Source organism: Falco peregrinus, chromosome Z (genome assembly GCF_023634155.1).
Source record: "Falco peregrinus isolate bFalPer1 chromosome Z, bFalPer1.pri, whole genome shotgun sequence".
NCBI lineage: Eukaryota > Metazoa > Chordata > Aves > Falconiformes > Falconidae > Falco > Falco peregrinus.
In genome coordinates this window covers 61,827,956-61,849,558 of record NC_073739.1, presented here as the reverse complement: position 1 = coordinate 61,849,558, position 21,603 = coordinate 61,827,956, and the positions used below count along the sequence as shown (strand labels likewise).

Below are 21,603 nucleotides of genomic sequence, written 5' to 3'. Positions count from 1 at the left end.
ATCATCTTTTTGTTCTAGGCTGAACTGTTGAAAGGATTAACTGTTTCCAACACAAGTTCTCAATGCAGAAGACCTAAAGGCAGCAAAAGGGCATTTGAGTTCTAGTACTGGCAAATTCCTTAGCTTATGTACCTCAGCAGGCAGCTGGTCACTTACCAGCTAGAGAGTTACTTGAATGTTCAAAATGACATAACCTTTAGCTAAGCCTTCGGAGAGCTGCTGAAAGAGCACTTGTTGCTCTGAGGCTTATAGGGAATTTAATGAGGCAATAGCTGAACGATGTGCTAGCCAAGTAAACTGGTGTTTTTAAAGCTCTGTTTTCTAGAGGTTGTTCTGTTTTGTTTTAACACCTTTAGAGAAATGACAGGGCACGAGCTTAGTTAACTATTCTCATGTGCCTGTTCTCGATCTTATCACAGTTTGGATAGCTTCTCTGCCTACTGTTGCACACCAAAAATACTACTTAGGTCACACTCTTGTTTACTTGGGACATCTTGTCTCCAGCTATTACTGAAAGCTCTGTAAAATTCAAAAAAACAAATCACAGTCGCTGTTTGTCCCTGTTGGGTGAGTCAAGAAATAGTGCCGTTTATTCGATAGTAAATTTGGTATTATTTGAGACTTCAGTTTGTTGGCTTAAGTGCTTTTCCCTTTCTGTTTCCCTGTCTGCTGTTGCAACCATGGAACATTTTTCTCTTGATAACTGCGAGTCTATTCTCTTCCCTTGTGCTTGTTTTTCTCTTGGTAAGAATTCACTGCTAAGTTTCCCACTGCCCACAATTGTTACGATGTATGTCTATAATAGAGCAAATAGGAAGGGTTTTGCTAGTTTTCCAGACTAGCAAAACTGATCAAAATCTCTGATTCTTCCTTTTGCTTTGTTAGATATTGAAAGAATACAGTGTTGAAGCAGTGGATTTTGCGGGAAGCACAGGGTTTGCTTTCCCTTAATAAAATAAAAAGAAAATTACTGGAGATTAATCACCAATCAGTGCAGGATGATGAGAGATACCAAGTTCTAAAATAACTGATTGTGCTTTTCACATTCCTGTGCTTATGGCAAATGAAGGTGGAAGTTCCTGTATTTTTCTTGTAGTATAGATATATGGTGTTTTCTTCTGGCATGGATGTATCTAAATCATGGAGTGCAGATGCCTTTAGATCAAATATGCATTTAGTTTTAGAGGCTGCGTTTTAGAAGGGTACGTAGTTACACTTTAGTTTTCAAATACCAACATACATGAAATATGTTAGGATTTTCATGTAAGATAGTTGACTTGTTTGTGGCATAAGCATAATTGAATGCATTGACCAAAGAGGCTTTTAGTTTTCTAAAGAGCTGATTAAAAAAAAAAAATGAAGAATGTAGCTTCACTTTTAAAATGTGTTCAAGTTACCTCATGAATTGTGGAGTCTGGCTCACGGAGACCTGTTGCACAGGAGAGCATCCAGCTTTCCAAGTAGAACCATATACAAATATGCATAATATTTGATGTTTAGATGAAAGGTCAAAACTGCAGAAATTCTTCAAGGTAGCAGATTTGTTACATAAAATATGTTAGTCCAAGAAAGCAATCTTTGCGATGTTTTAATAGCTTGTAAAATATCTAGCCTTTTCAATTTCAGATTTAAGTGTGTCTCATTTCATACATACAGTACATAAAACTGTGTAACAGAGACACGGCAGATGTGCAAATGCAGATACTTATGAATGTTTACAAATATTTAATGAGAATAAGAATTAATCTAGTCTAGTGTCCTGTCTCCAACAGTGACCAAATGCAGACGCCTCGGGAAGATTTAGTAAAGTACGGGAAGTCAGGAGGCGCACGTGTTTCCCTGTATGTTGCCAGTGTCCAGTGCCTTTTGTTATTGGACCTTCTTGAGCCAGACAGCATGGGGTTTTTATTTAGGAGTCTTCACTTGACTCCTCTGTCAATATATCTAATCTTTGCATGAAGTGATGTACGTTTCAAGGCATGTACTGAGATACGGAGTACAAGCCTTTAATGGTTGTGTATTATGGAGCATACAGAAGCCTTTGTAGAAGCGTTTGGTTTGGAATATATTCTTTGTGACTGCTGAAGAGGTCATGGAATAGACTTAGCCTAAAATATCAAACTGCTGCTGTATGTGCAGCAAGCATGGAGTAGAATTAGTTTTAACTCTAACTTTAGTCTTGGCAGTAGGCAATAAATTCTGAATTTTTTTTTTGGTGTGGCTACATCAGTTGTCCTTTTATGGCATTGTAGCCTGATTCCCAAGGTTATTATGAATCTTTAATATCAAAGGTATTCCAATGCTTCTTTCCAGGTATGCTTGAGCTTTGTAACTTTTACCTGAAGCTTGATGCTGTCCTAGTCACAAAGATGAAATGGTACTTGAATAAACGGTACAATAAATAAACTGCATTTCTATACTGGAAATTACATCCTGCTCTGTAGAAAGCATCAAGAGATGACCTTTTCTCCCAGTCCTGCTGGGTTACACCTTAAAGAGAAGTTGTAGCATACAGGATGTGAGACCTACCTAGAAATATGAGTGTTTAATTTATGAAGCTGAAGGAAAATTTAAAATTTTTAATCCTCTATGGCCAAATTATTTATGTATTGACAGTTGTAAAGGAAAAAAAAAAAACCCATCCACCAAAAAAATCCACACCACCACTCTTCACCCCTAAATCTGTCTCTGTCAATGTCTATTAACCTTTAGGGGATGATGATTTATTTCCTCTGGCTCCAGGATGCCAGTCTTAACCTGCATCTAGAACAATGTGGAAGGCTATCACGGAAATATTTTTACCTATTCTTTGAAGAACAGGAAAGCATTCACGTACAGTGAGTGTATGATGACACGTGTATATAAATGGACAGAAGGGTTAGCTTTACAAGTTCAAGTGATTTGAACGGCCAGAGCTGTGATGAGGTGACTGCCAGAGAAGTCAGGCTTTCCTGAAGCCTGGGAAGTGGGCTTGGAATCGCTTGTGCCTGTGGAGTTATCATAGTGGGAAACTATGAGAGTACTTGTGAGAGGAAAAAGATTGAAATTTTAAGTTCTGTATAATTCAGGCTTTTGGAGAATTAAATATCGAGATTAGACAAATAACTAGCAAGAACAAAAGAAATGGTGTTTTGGAAATAAGGGTATCTTAGTAGTAGTAGTCTCTTAGATGTTAAGGAGTGGTTCTCTTTCACTGTGGTGTTAACAGTGAATTGAAATGTGTCAGTTTTTTAGTCTACATTGCAAGGGATCTTCATGGAAAAATGCACAAACTAAGCCCAAGAAAACAAACACACACACATGCCTCCAGGCATATGGGCCTTTAGAGTTATTTTAAATAACTTTAAATTATTTTTTTAACAGATGCAAATGTAGATCAAATATGTTTTCTTCAGTGTTCTAAAATCATCTGCTGATTTGGCAAACTAGCTTTAGTAAACTGTGTGCCAGAACTTGGGGAGTTGGGACAGTGGGATTTCAGGAGTGTATCTAGTCTTCTATTGTCCCTCTGGTGCATTTAGGAATATGGTTTTTCAAGGAATAGAGAATTATTTGTAGTTAATAGGGGAAGGTGGATCCAAATTTTACTTTCTGCAGGGAGAAGCAAGAGAGAAAGATCTTGACTATAAAAATAACTTGCTGTAAATTTGCTATCTCTCTGCTTGTACTTGAGGAGGACAGGGCAAATGGGAGCAGGGTCTTATATCATCTATGATAGTGAAATAGAAGAGAATTTAACTGCTGCTGACTTGACTGCTGAGCATGTAGGTTTACTATAAATTACCATCATATAGAGGTCATAAATTTATCCTGAATGTTGGCATCTATTCTATTTGGCATTCTCTAGTCAAGTGTTTTTTCTTAAATACATTGTCTCTGTTAGTAAAGGTACCAAATAGGTTCTGTCTCTGCAGAACAGAACAATCTCTGTGTTGAAGAGGATGGGAACAGAGTGAAAATTTCAATGCAGTTAAGGTCTTGAATGTGGAATTTGAGTGTACATATCTCAAATTCTGAAATAAGTTAAATACAAATCTCTTCCTGCACCCAAAGAAGTCTTTGTAACACAGAAAAGGCACTGTAGAAATAATTACGGGGTTTTTTTAGATGTGGTTTTGCAGGTAAAGGCAGAATGTACCTTCATTTTTGTAAAGGGATGTTCTTTGAGTAACAGTCATCATGTATTAACCAAAAATGACTGGACAGATGACACTGAATTTGCAGCTCAGGGTGGTAGGGGATGGGGGGAAAAAAACCAAGCAGCTTTACCTGTTTATGTTATGCTTTGATTTTAGGTTACTCTGGGGGCTTGACAACATTCTAGCCATGAATTAGATACAGTTGAAAACCACCTGAGCCTTGGTAATTGTCCAAGACAGTGTTATGAACAGAACTGCTGCCCATAACCTTCTTAATGTTCCACATTTTTTAATTTTACCCTGCCCTGGAATGTTTATGTAAATTAGTGTGTCAGGCATGTCTTCAAGAAACAACATTATTGGCTATCTTGTTTTGTCCAGAGAAAAGGCATTTAGGAACCTGTCTTGCTGCGCACACTCCTTCTCTTTTACATCACATAAGGATTGTGGCTAGAGCAATCCTAGAGATACCTTACTCTAAAAATTAAGTTCTCCCAAACAGTTTGAGGATGAATGATTGGAAGAGTCTAGTGGGCTTCTGGGGTATCCTGGCTGTGCCAGTACATGGTGTATGAAAGGAATAAAACCCCAAAACCCACAAAAAAACCACTAAACAATTTTCTTGTTTGCACTGCCTGTATTAGCTCTGGTAATTTTGCTGTTCAAGTTGTTATTGGCAAAAGTGATGGGGAGGCATTATCCATTTAAACAGATCAAGAGGCTGACATACAGTGTAGAATAGGATTCGTTACTGTCTGGACCTCACAGAACTGGTGTGAGTTCGTAGCTTTCAGATTAAAAACTTAAAATTTTGAATTTCACAAGCGGTCTTAAACCAAAATTTTGGAACTACTAAACTTGACTCAGACTTATAATGGGTTCAAAGCTATAAAAAAGCAGTTTACATCTTAATGCTGCTGCTTTTTCCACATGTGGACACTTACTCTGCCAAAGAGCCTTTTGTCTTAATTGTGAATATTTTGTTACTATATAAATGTATGTAGTTAAGTACCCAGTTCATTAACAAAATGAGCAGCAAATACATTGCCAATATTGTATTTTATTGGAAATCTAATTATATTATAATAGTTATCACAACCAATAAGAGTACATTTTTCTTTAAAACTCACTAGAAAAGCTTAAAAATCTCCCTATGGAAGTATTTAATGTGGCTGGGTTTTTTCTTTTTCTTTTTTTAAAAATGAAAGCACTGTTAAACATGTGTTCCTGTTGGATTGGTAGCTTGACTGACATTTTTGCATTAATTATTATGTGGACTGTACAGATGTTATCTACTTCCCCTTACAATGAACCACCAAACATACATTCAACTTCAGTTTTTCATTGTGTAAACTTAAGAAAGACACACACACACACACCCCTCCAGCACAGTCGTAGCATACAACCCTGCAAGTGACAGTTGTTAAAGGTGAGGACAAATGGGAAAGGAAACCTTAAAACTTTCAGAGTGTGTAGAACTGGAGGAAAGGACTTTGTAAAATTAAGATGGAGAGGTGAATCAGCTTACTAAACTATAGGTAGATATATGTCAAGCAAAATCACTTCAATGAAAAATCAAGAAATCCAATGGAGTTTCTTTTCAGAATTTTGTCATGATTTTGTATGACTTTTAGATTAGTAATTTCCTTGATAGAAGTTTTTCTCAGAAGTGAACTTTTCTGCATAAACAAAGTGGAGAGAGTGGAGAATGAAAAGCGTATATAACTGTGTTTAAATTGGTGTTTTATTAAATCTGTAATAAGTTTAACGATGAAAGGTTAAATCTATTACAGATTGATTTTTTTGAGTTTTACTTCCTGAGAAGTGTAGGTCTTTTCCATAGGTCTTCAAGCTTATATATTTTTGCTTTTAGCAAGGCTTCTGTAAAGCTCGTATACAAGGAGAACCAAGCTGCAAAGAATTTTACAGTTCTGACGCTGGGAGTGGAGGGCAACTGATGTGACATATAGGAGATTTCAAAAGCTTTGGGATGTCTGTTTGCAGAGCTAGACTAATGTATATTTGCAATGGTTCCTCCTTTTTCTTGAAATGATGGGGGTTTTTGGGATAGGTTTTCACTAAATAAGCCAGAGGCTTCTAAGCTGCTTGGCAACAACTAGAGTGCTGAGTACCACCTTATGCACAGGTACACGATTGCTAACCTTGTGCTGAGCTGCAACTTCAGCTCTGAGCAGGCAGGTGTTACAGCAGGCCTGGCCTTGGAAACCTGAGATCCTGGTTAATCTGAAGTCAGCTGCGGCAAGGGATCCTCTAAGAATGTTCGAAAGAGGAATGAACGTTCAAAAGGAAGGATGGATAGGTTAGCATTGTGCAGTGAATTGACTGGGCTCTAACACTCTGCTTCGAATAATGAAAAGTGCTGCTTTTAATTCAGAAGGTATGCAGAAATCCCAAATTAAAACAAATTATATAAATATGTAAGAATACAGACTGTAACTGATAGTTTAAGCTTTCAGCTTGAAATTTCAGTTTTTGCAAACAAATTTTACGTAATCTTTGGGAGAGTTATGGTGTATATTCTTGAGTTGTGAAAATATTTTGATTGGCAAGTTTGATCTGTATTGGCTGGAAGGACAGTTGTAGCAGAGGCCTGAGTGGAACAATAAACTAAAGGTACGCTTTTTGTGACAGTGGAGCTGCTTTCTGGCAGGTCTTAATAGCTGCTTGTCCAGAAGTTGAGACCAGGATGAATGAGAGAAGAGCGTACAGAATTAATATTGCATTCGTATTCATGCAAACTGAGCCTATAATATTTGCCTCTGTCTTCTGTACTTGTAAGGGTCCAGAGTGGGATGGGAGCGCAGTGGGCTGTACTTTCGATTACTTTGCAAGGGCTTTTTGGTTTGCCTGTTTGGAGAGAATTTTTTTTTCTCACATTTCCCACAAACTGAGAGATCTAGCTGTAAACAAACTCATTCCTTTGGGAACATCACCCGTAGGGCTTCCACAGGTCCTTGTGTATGCATTAGTGATTTTTCTATGCTTTTTAGGAACTGAAAGGAATTGAACCAATAGTCTTCCCCCCAACCCCCCCGCCCCATTTAAAACATTTCTGTATGAGAAGAGGTGGAACTTGATTTGGAGGCACTGCTACTGTCATGTAGCAGTAATCATTTCAGTAACTGAAGCCTGAGCATATTAGTTTAATTTAAGCATTTGATTGTGAAGAAAAATATAACCACATGACTGGAGTACAGAGAGCAGAGCAAGCCCCCATCTGCAGTGGGGCTGGAACAGGAGCATATGGGCATTTCAGCTCTGGGATCCACTGCAGTGAAGGATTCTGACAGCAGCAGGTGTGATCTGCACAATTTTCTGTAAATCCAGAACTTCCAGTATTTCTGAGTGAAAAAGTGCTATCCAATATAGAGAGAGAAAGTCAGCCTAGTTTTCTGTTCTGCTCAGCAAGTTGTGCTGACCCTGGTGATAGGAAAGGATTATGTTATGTATGGGAGGAGTTGAGTGGAACTCAACATGGTGAGTAGGTCCCCAGTTATACTTACAGTTGCCTTAATCCAGTCTAAACAGAGGGACATTTGTGCACATTTGCTCTGACAAGCTGTGCCAAAACAATCATTGCTCTCTGGGGAGTTGGAGATGAGGCAAAATTCCATATATATATCAGCCATGTTATGTGATCCAGAACTGAAGCTGATTACCTTCAGATTTGTGGCCATTGACCCGAAATGCCTATATGACCTTTTTGGTATGCCCTTTGGGCATGTGCCACAGTTGGACTTGGACTGTGTTTAAACACCGCTTTCTAGGTTAGGCTGGTAAAGCTGGTGAGTTTTTGCAAAGTAGAGTTCTGAATGATGAGTGCTTTCTGCTTTTGGCTTAGTCCAGACAAGAATTTTATATTACTTATATTCCTTTTCATTACCTTACTGCCAAATTTTTCTTAACAATCTTCCAGTCCTGCCTGCCCTCTCTCTCTCTCTCTTTCTTTTTTTTTTTTCCCCTTTCTTTTCCAATAAGTGTTGGTTCTAGTAGAAACTGGCCAGTGAGTTTAAAAGTGCCTGAACTTTGGGAAAACAGGGAGGAAGGAACACAGAATTAAATACTAAAAGCTGTTATGTAAATCTCACTTCTGTGGAAAACTACACCACCAGAAGAACTTTGCTCTCAATTCAGTTTGGGTCTGGTGGTTAGAATTAAAGATTACCAACAAACTGTATCTTCTCCTGTTGTGCTCTGCAAATGGTCATAGTCCACAAGTGCAATGGTTTGTGTGTTTTTGGAGAACAGTAAGTGTCATCTGTAAATCAGTTAACAGCACTGAAATGGGTTGGGGATGACAAGTGGTTATCATGTAAATATGAAGCATTGGGAGAAAAAACCTGTCCATTTGATGCTTTTCAAGGAAAGTGGGATAAGGCTGCAACAGACTAGGTAACCCCCAAGTAATCTGTTCCAGTGTCTTCTATAATCTTTTGCTATCAGTGTATAAAGGAAGCAGTAAAAAATTCAGAAGAAAAATGAGATTTAGAAAGCAATGTGGGTCTCACTTGCAGTGCACATTTGATCAGACGCTCATGGAGGGTGGGGTTGGCTATCAAATGGATTAATTAGCACAGTGTTACAAAAGGAGTGTGGAAGGATGTTATCATGGAGACCCTCGAGGTTTGCTGATCTTCCTTAATGGGGAAGAAGATTCAGGACACTAATAATAGGTAGAAAGCAAAGAAACGGATCTTCTTAAAAAGTGTTCTTTACAGTCCTTTATCCTTCTCTCGTATCTTTTCCTGGTGTTTCTCTGCCTTCTTATTCTTGTTTCTTACTTGCTTTTTGAATTTGCTTTCTTGATGGGACAACTGGAAGAATACTAACCCAACAGTAACTGCATGTTTCTAGCATGCAGGAGAGGAGTATAGCTGAGGAAAAGCGAGTGAATGTGGTTGTATAGACAGTTAGTAAGCAGCTTCCTATCACATGGTAGAGGGCAGCAGTCTCCTAGTTTTTTTCTGTCTTCTGAATGTGTACTACAAGCATGAGGTATATTTCACGCAGTCATTCCCAATTTACTGCTCTTTTGTATGATGGCTACCATTTACCCATACTAAAGTGTTGAGTGAGGCTGATAAAGATGGTGTGTACCATAACGGTACTGGCTCTCAGCAAAATTAATTTCAGGGGCTCCTTCACTGTTAGTTTTCTCCTATCAGTTGAATTTCTGTTGTTGCCCAAGGCATAGTTAAGCAGGAGACTACTGTAGAGCCCTCGGATTATGTACAAAAGCATGCTGATCTAACATGCCTGTATTTGGATAGCTAATATTTTATTTGGCTGTTCTTGGGAGAGTAAGTTTACATTGACATTCTCTTCTCTAGCAGATGTGCTGTGTGTTTTGTTTTCTAGGTAGTTATCACAGATTTAAGTCTTCTGTGCTTCAGTGAATTCTTGACACAGGCAGTGGAAACTAATAGTAATATTAAAAACATGAGGTTTAATATGTTGAACCAGAGCAGTCTTTCATCCGAGGACCAAGCCAAGGCCAGTAGTGTGACCATCTTTCAGAAAAACTAAGTTTAGGGAATCTGTGTGATTCAAACAGCAACACTAATGGCACAGAGTGAGTCTGAAACATAATTCTGCCTTGAAGGAAGAGCTTAGTGGTGGTTTACTCTGGTTAATGCAAACACTTATTTTAAGAAGGTAAAGCTGTATCATCAGAGTAAAGAGGTCCTGATGTGGTTTTTAGACAGTAGATCACTTCATGCAAGTCATCCATAACTTCATCTGTATGGGCCTCTTATGTGTTAGGTATTTGTTTGTCTGCCATGGCCTAGGATACTGTGTCATGTTAGATACTTTCCATCTGTATGTTTGGACATTCTTGTTTGTTGGAAGAGGTTTCTTGCTACAACTGGAAGAACATGTGTATTTACATTTTTTGGAAGTGTGTTTCTCTTAATACAAAGATTATATGACAGCAATATATTTATAGTCTTTCTATGATAGTTTTCTAATCTTTCTTTAAACCTATCTTTGTACTTGAAAATACCACTGCTGCTTTCCAGAAATAAAGCTTTGTTACATTATGTATTACCTTTTTAGTTTTATTTTTTAACTGTGGGAATGATAAAGTGAATTCAATCAGTATGCCCTGCTGTCATTTTCTGCTTCGAGTCCATTCACCACCCCAGTAAACTTCACATGGCTGAAGCCATATATACGTAATGGTATATTTTTATTTACATGTGTGCATATACATGAACACACACAGTAAACCAGAAGTGTCAGAAATCTTTGTCTGTATTACAGTTGATGGTTCAATTCTTCCTGGTCCCCTCTGCTTCTGTATGTTATTGTTCTGGAGTTCAACAAGGTATTTCCCAAAAGGATCCATGATACTCCAGAGGTATTTAAACACCTGGTTTAACTTTGTGGCTTAGTGTGCTTTTCTTGCCTTTCACCTCTCCGTAACAGAGTACAACTCATGGTATGAGTTAAAAGAAACAGTTTAAACCATTTAGTATGACAAGTTCCTTTCAAGAAAGACCTAAAAGTCTACTTTGACAGAAATGGTGTTTGTACTTAAGTTGAATTTGTGGAACAATCAGCATGGTGACTTGGCCACTCAACATCACCGGTTAACTTGATGTGAAAGTATGTGTTTTGTGACTGCTTTCCTTGTCAGGTGATACTGCCATCTCTTAAGTCCTAATACACTGGTTCAATCTTGTTACTACACAAACATAGAAAAAAACAAACTCTAAGCTAGCATCAGAAATTTTGTGATTTCTTATGTAAGTAAAAACATGACTTAGCAGTTGATGCTCTGCCATGTATTTTCTGCTTCGTTTCTGCTCCAGTATTCTCAGAACAGATATATGGAGAGACATAACCAAGTACCACCTGCCAATCTGAATGAGAAGGCATACTGTCCTTGTCTTTCCCTCTGCAGCTGAACTGTAAGAGAGTTATGTTGCTTGGAGCAGCATGAAATTTCAGACTTTCACTAGCCTAAAAGCAAGCATCCACAAAGTACAGTTCCTTCTTAATGGTTCGTTTTTTGAATGGAACATTATTCCCTGGGTTCAGGCTGCTGTCTCCACACACCTGATAAAGCACTCTAGAAGCAGACACAATTACATGCATTAATTAAAAGACAAAGAGCTGAGATTTCTGTTACCTGAAAAAAACCCAGTTCTTTTAAACTAACTTTATTTTACTAGCATATGAATTTTTCTTGAAAAAATAATGTGTTTTTAATCCAAGTAGAAGGATTGCAGTATGAATCATTGCTATACTTGGGACAAGTTTATTTAAAAAAAAAACACCTGTCCCGGGCTATAAAAAGAATGTAGTGGTACATTGCAAATGCAACTGCAGTTGTGATAACTGTGGTTTTATTTGGTTTTATGGTGTAGTAAAGACTGAGGAGAAAGTCTTGGGCAGTAGAATGATTCACTACTATTTTCCTGTTGATGTAGTGGATACCTGTCTTTTTTTTTTTTTTTTTTTTTTTTTTCCAAGGCCTGTTTTATCAGTTTCTGACAAATATGAATTTGGCAGATACGTGGGTTGGAAATACACTCTGGTGTTTCTGGAGTCCATCTTGTAAAAAGAGGAGGCTCATTATTTTTACAGTTTTCAGACATGAGTGTGTCTGCAGCAGTTTTGTCCTTCTCTACAAATAATCTGAAGCTAACAGCAAACATGTGTCACGTTTTGGGATATCTGTTCAGAACCATGAATGCTGTAAACATACTTCAAGATCTGAAGGCTAACCATTTTGCCTGGATGTCATAAAAGCCACACATCTGACAAACTGATCCTGTTGGAAACTTTGTTCTACCATGTGTATGAATGTGACTGAGGGCCTGATCTTAAGTACGTTGCAAAGTACAGGTACTTTAATATTTGGTAATGTAAAGTGAAATGTGGAATGTAAGTGGAAATTGTTCGTTTACTGTGTCTCTGTTACGCTGCTTGGTGAGCTGCCTGCTAAGCTGCAGTATGAAATGCTTTAGGAATTGAGAGCTGTATCTGAAATTAAATATGAGAGAAACAGCCCACTGGTTGCTAAATGAATTAAAGTTTTTATGGCTAGTAATTTTCATGTGTATCATTTTTATGCCTGTGATGGAGTCTAATAATTTAAGACTTATTTCCCTACTTCTCCCTGTATCTTGCAGGCATACAGGAGTTTCCAGAAAATATAAAAAACTGTAAAGTCTTGACAGTTGTTGAGGCCAGCGTAAATCCAATTTCAAAGTAAGTTTGTAAATTTTTTTTGATGTTTTATATTTTGTGCAAACACTGCTGAGATCCGGTTTGCCCCAGACATGTGCCAGCCTTTGAAGGCAAGGAACAGAGTTACCTGAGAAGTATCTTCATTAATTTCATTGCACTGTGATAAAGGATAGCTATGTCATTATAGTATTTTTCCCAAGTTAATAGGCTATGTGAGCAGTCCTGCATTGTACCATGTAGCTTTCAGCTTTAAGCTCATCACTTCTCTGTGAATGTAAAGATGCAAAAAAGTTTTTTTTCTTAATAACAGAATTAATTTTACGCTAAAGCCTGTACCATTGTTTTTCAAGCTTAGCTTGTATATTTGCCTGTCACCTTCTATAGTGACAAAATTTGCCCCAAGTAGCACTGCCAGAGATACAAACTTTGTACATTGTAACTCTTTTGGGGGAAAAAAGGTGTTGGATAGGTTTTTATCTGATTTATTGTCTCTTAATAAATACCTCCTCCATGTTAGGTGTCAGGAGATCACAAATACTTAGCAAGACTACATTTGTTGTTTGTAATTTTTATTGCTTGTAGATATTGTTCTCCATACTTAAAAATAATTTTGAAACTAATGTTACAGAGAACAAGTATGTAGTACAACTTTGTAGAAATTCTAGTGCCACCTTAATGTTATCAATATGTAGGACTTAAATGCTATACTGTTCTTTAAGAAAATATGATATAATGCACTGACTACAATTGAAACAAGCGCCACGTTATTTTACTTCTGTATAGGCTTCCAGATGGATTTTCCCAACTGTTAAACCTAACGCAGCTGTACCTGAATGATGCTTTTCTTGAGTTTTTGCCAGCCAATTTTGGCAGGTAAGTTGAATTTGAAACTTGGTATGTACGTTTAGTTTTAAATTCACGCAGAGCAGTTTCTGCTGCTTCTCAAGCAAAGTATGAACTGGAGGAAGGGAAGAAGTGCACATTACCAATCGATATATGGCACATATTTGTTATAGTAAAAAACCCTGAATCTTTATCACTATTTTTCAACTGGGCTTTTGAAGGACAGACAGAATGATTATGAAATATCAAGAAATAACTCATGTAAACATTTGCTTCTTTTACAATGTAGCTCTGGTAAGTACAGCAGACTAGTTTTTCTGAAGTACAGGTTTGTCACTTAGTAATTGGAGTGAAGCAAATAATGGCGTCTGTAATGCCACTAGTCCTTTCCTGGATGCACTGACGGTCCTCTCCTTCGTGCATGTCTGTAATTCTCAAGTGCCTTGTTGTTAGGAATCTTTCTGAAGGACTTAGCATATTTACAGTGTGCTGACTAAGCAAGATTGTTCCACATAGTAATTTACATACAAGAAAAATGCTAAACCCTTACCTCTTTTAAAAGGATTAAATCTTGGGAGCAAAAGTGAAAGGATAATATTTTTAAAAGGAAGAGTCCTAGATTAGGATAGTTCATCCTGTTTCCTTATCATGCTGATTTAGCCGTTTTTGCTTTTTCCTCCCGCTCATCACTCTTATTTTATGCTAGCTTCCTAGATTGTCACTCTCCTGCCCCATCCCATGTCCAGCAATCCTCTCTTTCTGGGCTGTTAGTTAACCATGCACATTGCTGTGTGAAAGCAGTTGCCTTAAGCTGTGTGGTTATAGTAGGGTCAGCACAGTTCATAAGAGATTAGAAAAGCCCCCAAATACAGTGCTGCAGAATTTTGGCAGATTAGGAGATTTACAATGAAAGAATGAGCAAAGATGCAGTCTTTAGTGACCATTAGTTTTAGTCATCTGTGATGGGAGCTGTTGGCCTGTTCTTCTCTGTCCAATTATTAGTCCTTCCCTGATGAACGATTAAAAGCACCCGATCTGTTACACACTCAGCTAACAAAAAAGCTGCTTATGATGCAGGAGCATTAATTATTGTGCTTGCTTCTTGTACACAAAGTTTGCATTTCAAAAGCCCTCATTAAGGTTGAAGAAGAAATATCTGGAAGATGTGTAGTCTTTGCTTGTTGGCATTTTCATGATTGCCTATACATTTTTCTGTTCTGCTTTTTAATAGTCTAATGAAATGGCAAGATTTTCTTAGTAAAAAGATAAGCACTACGGATGAAATTGAGGACTTCAGGTTGACGCAGTTGGTCTTACAAGTAGTTAATCTTACACATAACATAGCTTTAGAAAGCCTAATTATAATTCTTTCTTAATCACTATCTACTTCTATAATGCTTAATGGTTACGGAAATGGTGAAGTCATTAATTACTAACAACATAAGAATAAATCAGTTACTGAAGGCAGCTTGAAAGCCAGTTCTCCAGTGTAGTGTTTATCTTAATAGCTATGAAGGATTCTGCCTTGGTTTTTAAAATATAGTGACTTGCAGCATCCTAGCTTGTAGCTAGGAGAATGAAACTGAAGTTACGACTTTTCTCATCAGCTGTAGTTAAAATTAATTCAGAATATTCATATGAGTTTGCCTGCTGATGTATTGCACAGAATAAATACTATTCTGTAAGAAGTTAGTGTTTAGATCAAATAAACTAGAAAACAGTGAATTAGTATAATATTTAGAAGTAAGGTTCAGACCCCTTTGACGTTGAGTGCTTCTGTGAGTAATGAGACTGCTCTGCCACTCCAGAACTTTACAACTAGGTATAAACCAGGGGTCCTCAAACTGTTTAACCAGGGGGCCGGCGCGGATGCAGTGGCAGGCAGTCATCTGCGGCTGCTTGGTTTCCCCCCAGCCCCCGGCGGGGGGGGCGGGGGGGGGGTCTGTAAACACCGGGGGCTGGATTGAGGACCCTGGGGGGCCATGTCCAGCCCGCGGGCCGTAGTTCGAGGACCCCTGCCGCAAACACTTGCTAGTGCAGATGGTCTTTTAACTTGTACTTCACAATATGGGAATACTTAGTTTAAAAACAAACAAACAAAAAAGCTCTGGTAGAATCTTTTGGAATATTTAGAGTATTGTTGGTTATTCCCATAAAGGACAAGCCTTCAGCTTCTTACAGTTTGGTGCATTAATTGTTTTGTGTATGGCTTATAGCTGCTATTTTTTGTTACATGGGAACACATGAAGTAACTTGAGTTTTGTTGCCTGCCTTACTGACAACTATAGGCTATAATGTCTCTTAAAACCAGAACCAATGCTGTGTTAAAGCTGACATGGTTTTTATGTTCCATGTGTCAGGGTCTCTGTTCCAGCAGTTCAGGTTAGAAAAGTAGTTTCAGTTTCTGACGGTTCATATTGATTTGTTCCACAGTTTAATTGCTATCATGTCTCATGAGAGTTGTCCCCCATTCTCTCACTTGCTGCTATTACAGTGTTCTCACATCTCTTTTTTTAGTTTGTTAGACTAAACAAAATTCTTTTTCCCTCTGGCATGGCAGGTTTTCCTTTATGCCTGATTATATTAATATATCTTGGAACGAGCTTCAGTTTGAATTAATTTTCTTTTTGACAAGGAATGATGATATATAGCTATATTTAGATTTCAAATGAAGTCTCTTCATGGCTTGTACAGTGTCATGATTATTTTCTTGTTTTCTTGTAAATGTCTGTGGTTATGCTCTAGTGTTCTACTAGCCCTTTTTGGCAGCCACCAAGTGTTGTTTCCCACATGATCGACTAATGCATTGGACAGCTCAGAAATGGTTGATGACTCTACAAAGAAATCATGAGTGCTTGGCTTGGTGCTATGGCGTGTTGTCACTTGTCTATTTTTTTTCAGTCCTTAAGGTTGTACAGGTTTTTTTCCCCCTACAGTGTCCTAATAATTCCTTGTATTGTCTGTGACTATGTTTTGTGGCATTAAACAACTTAAACTTTTTTCCTATCATTTAAGATTGCTGTTAAAAAGCATTAAAGAGGATAGTCCCAAAATGGGTCTTTGAGCACCTCTGTCAGTAACATTAAGCCTGATGCTTAGCAAAGAAAACCTTGTGTAATGCAGGCTACTTTTAATACATCCATGCAGCATTTCATTAAGTTTACTTCCATGCATTGTTCTCACCTTCAAAATTTGTGCTAAAGCTTTGCATGCTGTTGAGGCCAAGATTATCCAATCTTTGAGTGTTACATACTTGGTGTCCTTCAAAGATGTTGTACCAGCCCAGCCTGTTAGGCTTATTAAAAAGTCACCAGACTTTTGGCAAAATGTGCCAGTTTCTTTGGAATTCTGAGGTGAGAAAATGAGGGTTTTTTCTCCACTCCCAAATTCTGATTTGAATTATATCAGTGCATCAATATTGGCACAGATCCTGGAGTTAGCCTTTATGCATGTGCACAGAAGTCTTGAGAATTGCTTATGTTTACTGAAGAAGACCATCTGTTGTATCTAAATACATCACGTATATTTACATTTAAATATACATAATGCAAAACACCATCAAAAAACACATAAGCAAAGCATTCTAAACTTGAAGCTCACTACATGCTAATTTTTAGACTGGGCTTTAAAAGGGTGATGTTATTTACTGATAGGTGTTTAAGATAATCAAGGTGTTGCTCTTCTATAGAAAAATATTCTATATTTTTATATCTATATATATAGATATAGATCTATATAAGATAGAATGACATCTTACCCATGGCATTCAAAAAATTCTGAGAATGTCGTCTAAGATGGGATATTGCTTCCAGAGGCTGTGATGTTGCAATTAATTTACTTCTAATCTTCTTTCTCAACAACTTGCCAGTAGTATTTGCAGTAGTAGATATTTTTAGTAGTATCCACTTTTGGATAATTTTTTAAATAAATGTACAAGGATAATTGAATTTGGGACTTAACTGAGTTACATATTTGCAATTTTGCTGAAACTTTTGCAAATGCAGCCTGCTATAGGATACGAATATTAGTTCTTTTGCCTTTGCATTTTAGTTACAATTAAAAACAAATAATTCTGCACTAGCAAAACTGCAAAGGGGGTGAAAAATAAAGAGCATCTCTCTATGAAATATTTCTAGTTTTCTAAGATGACTGCTGTTGAACAGCAAGTTTGTAAGCATACCTGCTATGTATTTCTTTTACATTTTTTACAGATTGTATAGTTCAAGAAATCAGATTTAGGAAGAATATTGATCTTATCCTAGCAAGAGATATATTTTTAAAAAAAATTTATTTAAAAGTTGGGCTACACTTTAAAAGCAAGCTGAGTTGGTGACATTCAATAACAATACTGCAACAACAATTTTGTTGAGACTATTCCACCAGATACGCTTAAAGTTGAATAATGCTCTGTTACAGTGTTGTGTTTAGGTGATGTGTCAATATTTCTGTGGGTACGGGTTTTTCAAGTTGAGAAATAAAATATTTCCACAGGAGTGTTGATAGATCTTTGTGATAGAATGGCACAGGAAATCATATATTTCTGCCGCTGTGACTTCTGTTTTTTTTTTTAGTATGGGTGGACTAGTTCTCTGTATTTCTTCTCCAGATTAAATGTGTTTTTCTGTTCCATTGTAGCAGTTGAGATGCTTAGCATGGGTGTCACCAGCAATTTAAAGAGCAGCTAGGCTGACTGATACGTATTTTTACATTAAGCTTGAATTAACCCTTCCAGTCATAATGGAAGAAGTGACAACTGCTTCAGTCCAGTATTTCACATCAATTACTGCAGTAAAGTTACTAGTTTAGAAACAGCCTAAATCCCCCAGCCAGTAGAGGTTGAAAATATTTCCAGAGTAGCCCCTGTGTAGCTCTACATGTAAGAAATTTGGTATTTTTATCTCCCAGTTTCTCAGGGTCAGCTGAAGAAAGAGTAGAATGTGAAACAAGGTCACACAAAGCTATGAACCTTTCTATCACCAAAGGCAGCCTTTAACTTCACAAAATTAGCTTCTTAGAAGTGCAGTACAGTCAGTTCTGGCTAAAATCAACAGTGTGGGTGTGCATATATATAGTTTAGCATATGAATGGAGATTTGCTTCTACTGCATTCAACTGAGAAATTTGACTGCATACACATAAGAAAAGCTACAAACGGCGTAGCTCTTTTCACTATCATCAAAGCAAAATACCAACTGGAGCCTGATGCAGTGTTTGATTGTTCTAGAGTTCAGAAGTCCAAGCCCAAAATGGCCATTCAAATCTGAAGGTGCTTAAACAAGCAAGTTCTGTTTTGTCACAGACGGGTATCTTAGGATGCAGGTAGGGTAAGAAGGCTAGGAAGTCATTTGCAAGTTGTGCGCTAGATCGACAGCAGTGATATTGCTGTGAACTGGATTTTTTATTAGGGTATTCTTTCAGTACTGTTAGAGTGTTGGTTTTTCTTTGAGTAGCTGGGGGGGAGAGGGTTCCCCTCCAGCAGCTGCTGCCAGATGTCAAGTGCTGCTTGCAGTGCTGGGCTGTGTTGGCCTCTGCTCTGTTCCAAGGTGACTGCTGTATTCTTAGGCTATTCATAGGCGTGGCAGATTGCTACTTTCAAATTCATCCAAAAATGAGCAAATGTCTAGAGGAAAAATAAGTACTGTTTTCAGCTTTCTGTTTTTACTTTTAGTTCTTACTACTTAATTTCCATTAAGGTTTTTGTCTCTGTCCTTACAGCATACTCAGTTAAACACCTTCAGGAAAGACCAGTCACTAAGCTCCTTTTTGATTCAGGGAGCTTAATAACCCTATTTTGTGTTGTGTAAAGGCCGTTCATACGTCACGTGTAGAACTCTTGCCTTTACAATCGTGTCTGTATTCTGCATTTCATTTAACAAAGAGATAGTCCTGGTGCTGCTGTCCTGATGCAGAAAATTCCACTGGGGATGGTACATTGCTTGAATGTCGAGACTGCTTTGAACTTAACTTGGCCAAGCAGTTGAGCTTGGGATTTAGAGGTTATTTATCTATCTTGCAACCAAGGATATCCTGACAGAAAGGTCAAACTGCCTTCTAACAGAAATATCAAAATGGATTAAGCAGCTGACTAGAAAGAGAATATGGAAGGAAATACAAGATGAATGTAAAGGTTGTTTTTACTATGTGGAAGACCACAGGTATTCCTGTGATGAGGCTTTTTATATGAAATGGTTTGATACATTGCCAGTATTAGAAATTCAGCATCGTAGCTCGTGTGGACTGATACTACTTTTCTTCTATTACTTCCTGTGTATTTCTGTATATGTTGATAACATGTACCCATAATGAATCCAATGAAGTGCTTTAAAATCTTTGGGAGGAAGGAAAACAAATGTGTTCAAACAGGCACAGAAAAGCAGGCAAGAGCTTGTTTGCTGCTTTACTAAAACCAAACACCAATGAATAAACGAATTTAAAATAACATGCATATTTTTCCACAAAACATGTTTGTATTCTTACAAAAAATATTTTAAACTTGTAGATTTCTTTGAGATTCAGCAATGTAATAAGTTCAGATTATAAATTACAGTATTTTGTGATAAATTCTTTTGCTTTTGTTACAGATTAACTAAACTCCAGATATTGGAACTTAGAGAAAACCAGTTAAAAATATTGCCAAAGTAAGTATAGATGACATTTATATAAAACTATTTTGGAGAGGATTTTTTCTGTAGTTATACTAATAATGTAGTGCTTATTGAAAAGTAGATCACAGCTTAAAAGTAAGTAACTGGACTAAGTTGTCACAAGAAACTTTCGCTTCGTACAGGTGAAATTGTGTCTCCTTTCAGACTGCCTGGTCTGCCTATTCAAAGATATGCATATGCAGAGATATTTTTTTTTTTTTTTCACTTCTTCTGTCCCTTTCCAGCTCTGTGGATTTCTGATCCACCTGTTGAGCTTTTCAGTCAGCATGTGGGCACCTCAGGATGATTTCTGAGATGTCTGATGCTTCTTGCTTACAGTATTATATGGCTACCCAGATGCCTGTCTGGGTACAGTTCTGATGGCTGTGTGTCTGAAGCTTAGGATTGGTAATTAAGATGATTATTTCTAAATCAAGTGTGGAGTTTGAAATGTGTATTCAGAATGACTGAAGGAATGCAATTCACACGACTTGGACTCTTTTTTTTTTTAACTTCAGTACAGTTCAGGGCTGAAGAAAATAACTCATTACTGTGCTGCATGGAATCTGTTATGCCATACCTATTTCACAACGCAATAGGCTTGTTTAATATAGTGGCAGCATATTCCTTAGATGTGTTTTCTGTAATAGTAAAATAGTTCTGGAAATTCTTACAGCATTTGTTCTAACCACGAATCTGATCCTCTCTTAAAATCTAGCATCTTTCTAAACCCTGCCTTGCAATTCTCGCTCATTTCATCAAACAAGCCCAGGCTGATGATGATGCAGTTCCTGCTGTTTCTATGAGCTAGAGCAATGCACTGAATTTTCTGACTTGGACCCTGGAGGTCTTAAGTGGGTTAACAGAGGTATAAAAGGTCCATGAAGTGGGAAACAGAGTTCCCAAAGATGGGATATAAATAAGCAGCTGTGAAGTCCTGAACTCGTTGCAAGGTAGCATAAAATGGGTCCCCCTCTGGCAGCAGAAACTGTTAGAGAGGTACTGGTTTTGGTGGATGTAAGATGTTTTCATGGAGGAGGAGCTAACAATTGAATATTCACTCTGTCCAGCTCATATGCTAGCAGAGACTTGCATGCAGTAGGCTGAAGTGTGAATTGCGAGCCCTTCAAGTACAACAGCCGGTTTTCTTAGTGACTGGAGCTAATAATATGCCTAAGACATGGTCAAGGGGTATGTTCGATTGGGATTGCCTTGTTGTGTGCCTAGATGCTGTGCTGTGGTCTGTTGTACAAAAATGCCAGAGCTCCTATATGGAATGAAATCTGTAGCATCAGAAACTGTGAATTTGAAGTTTTTAATTTATAAAATTTAATGAATTAATTTAATTTTTCCAAAGCATTTTATTCATTCATATCATACAGATACTGTCTCTCCTCCTTTGTTCTTTATGCTATTATTGATTTTCAGTGGAAAAGAATCAGAGAACGTGTAATTTGGGGTAGTAGCTCTGCAAATTAAGTTACTACCAACTGAGGAACAGTAGCTATAATGAAACTTATAGCTAATATAGCTTTTGTTTATGAAATCACCCTGACCTTAATTGCCATAATTAACACTAACAGCATGAATTACATGCAATATTTTAAAAAGCATAGTTTACAGCGGTCTCTTGTAGTGATAAGAGACATTTAAACAAATGTTGTAATACACTTCAGCCAAATACAACTTCTGCTGAAGTTGCTGGGAATTTTTGTTGTTGTTGTTGTTAACTTTCATGTTTTCAGGGTTTCACCCTTG

At 37.5% G+C, this 21,603-nt stretch overlaps 1 protein-coding gene across 11 annotated transcripts in view; it reads left to right on the top strand.

The window, feature by feature from the left end:
* Window positions 1–21,603, top strand: part of ERBIN (erbb2 interacting protein) — a 122,746-nt gene that overhangs the window by 60,242 nt on the left and 40,901 nt on the right. For all 11 annotated transcript variants that reach the window (XM_055790671.1, XM_055790670.1, XM_055790667.1 and 8 more), the window contains 3 exons: window positions 12,302–12,380; window positions 13,143–13,232; window positions 19,783–19,839. In XM_055790671.1, the coding sequence (XP_055646646.1) occupies window positions 12,302–12,380; window positions 13,143–13,232; window positions 19,783–19,839 (226 nt within the window). The remainder of the gene's footprint in view (window positions 1–12,301; window positions 12,381–13,142; window positions 13,233–19,782; window positions 19,840–21,603) is intronic.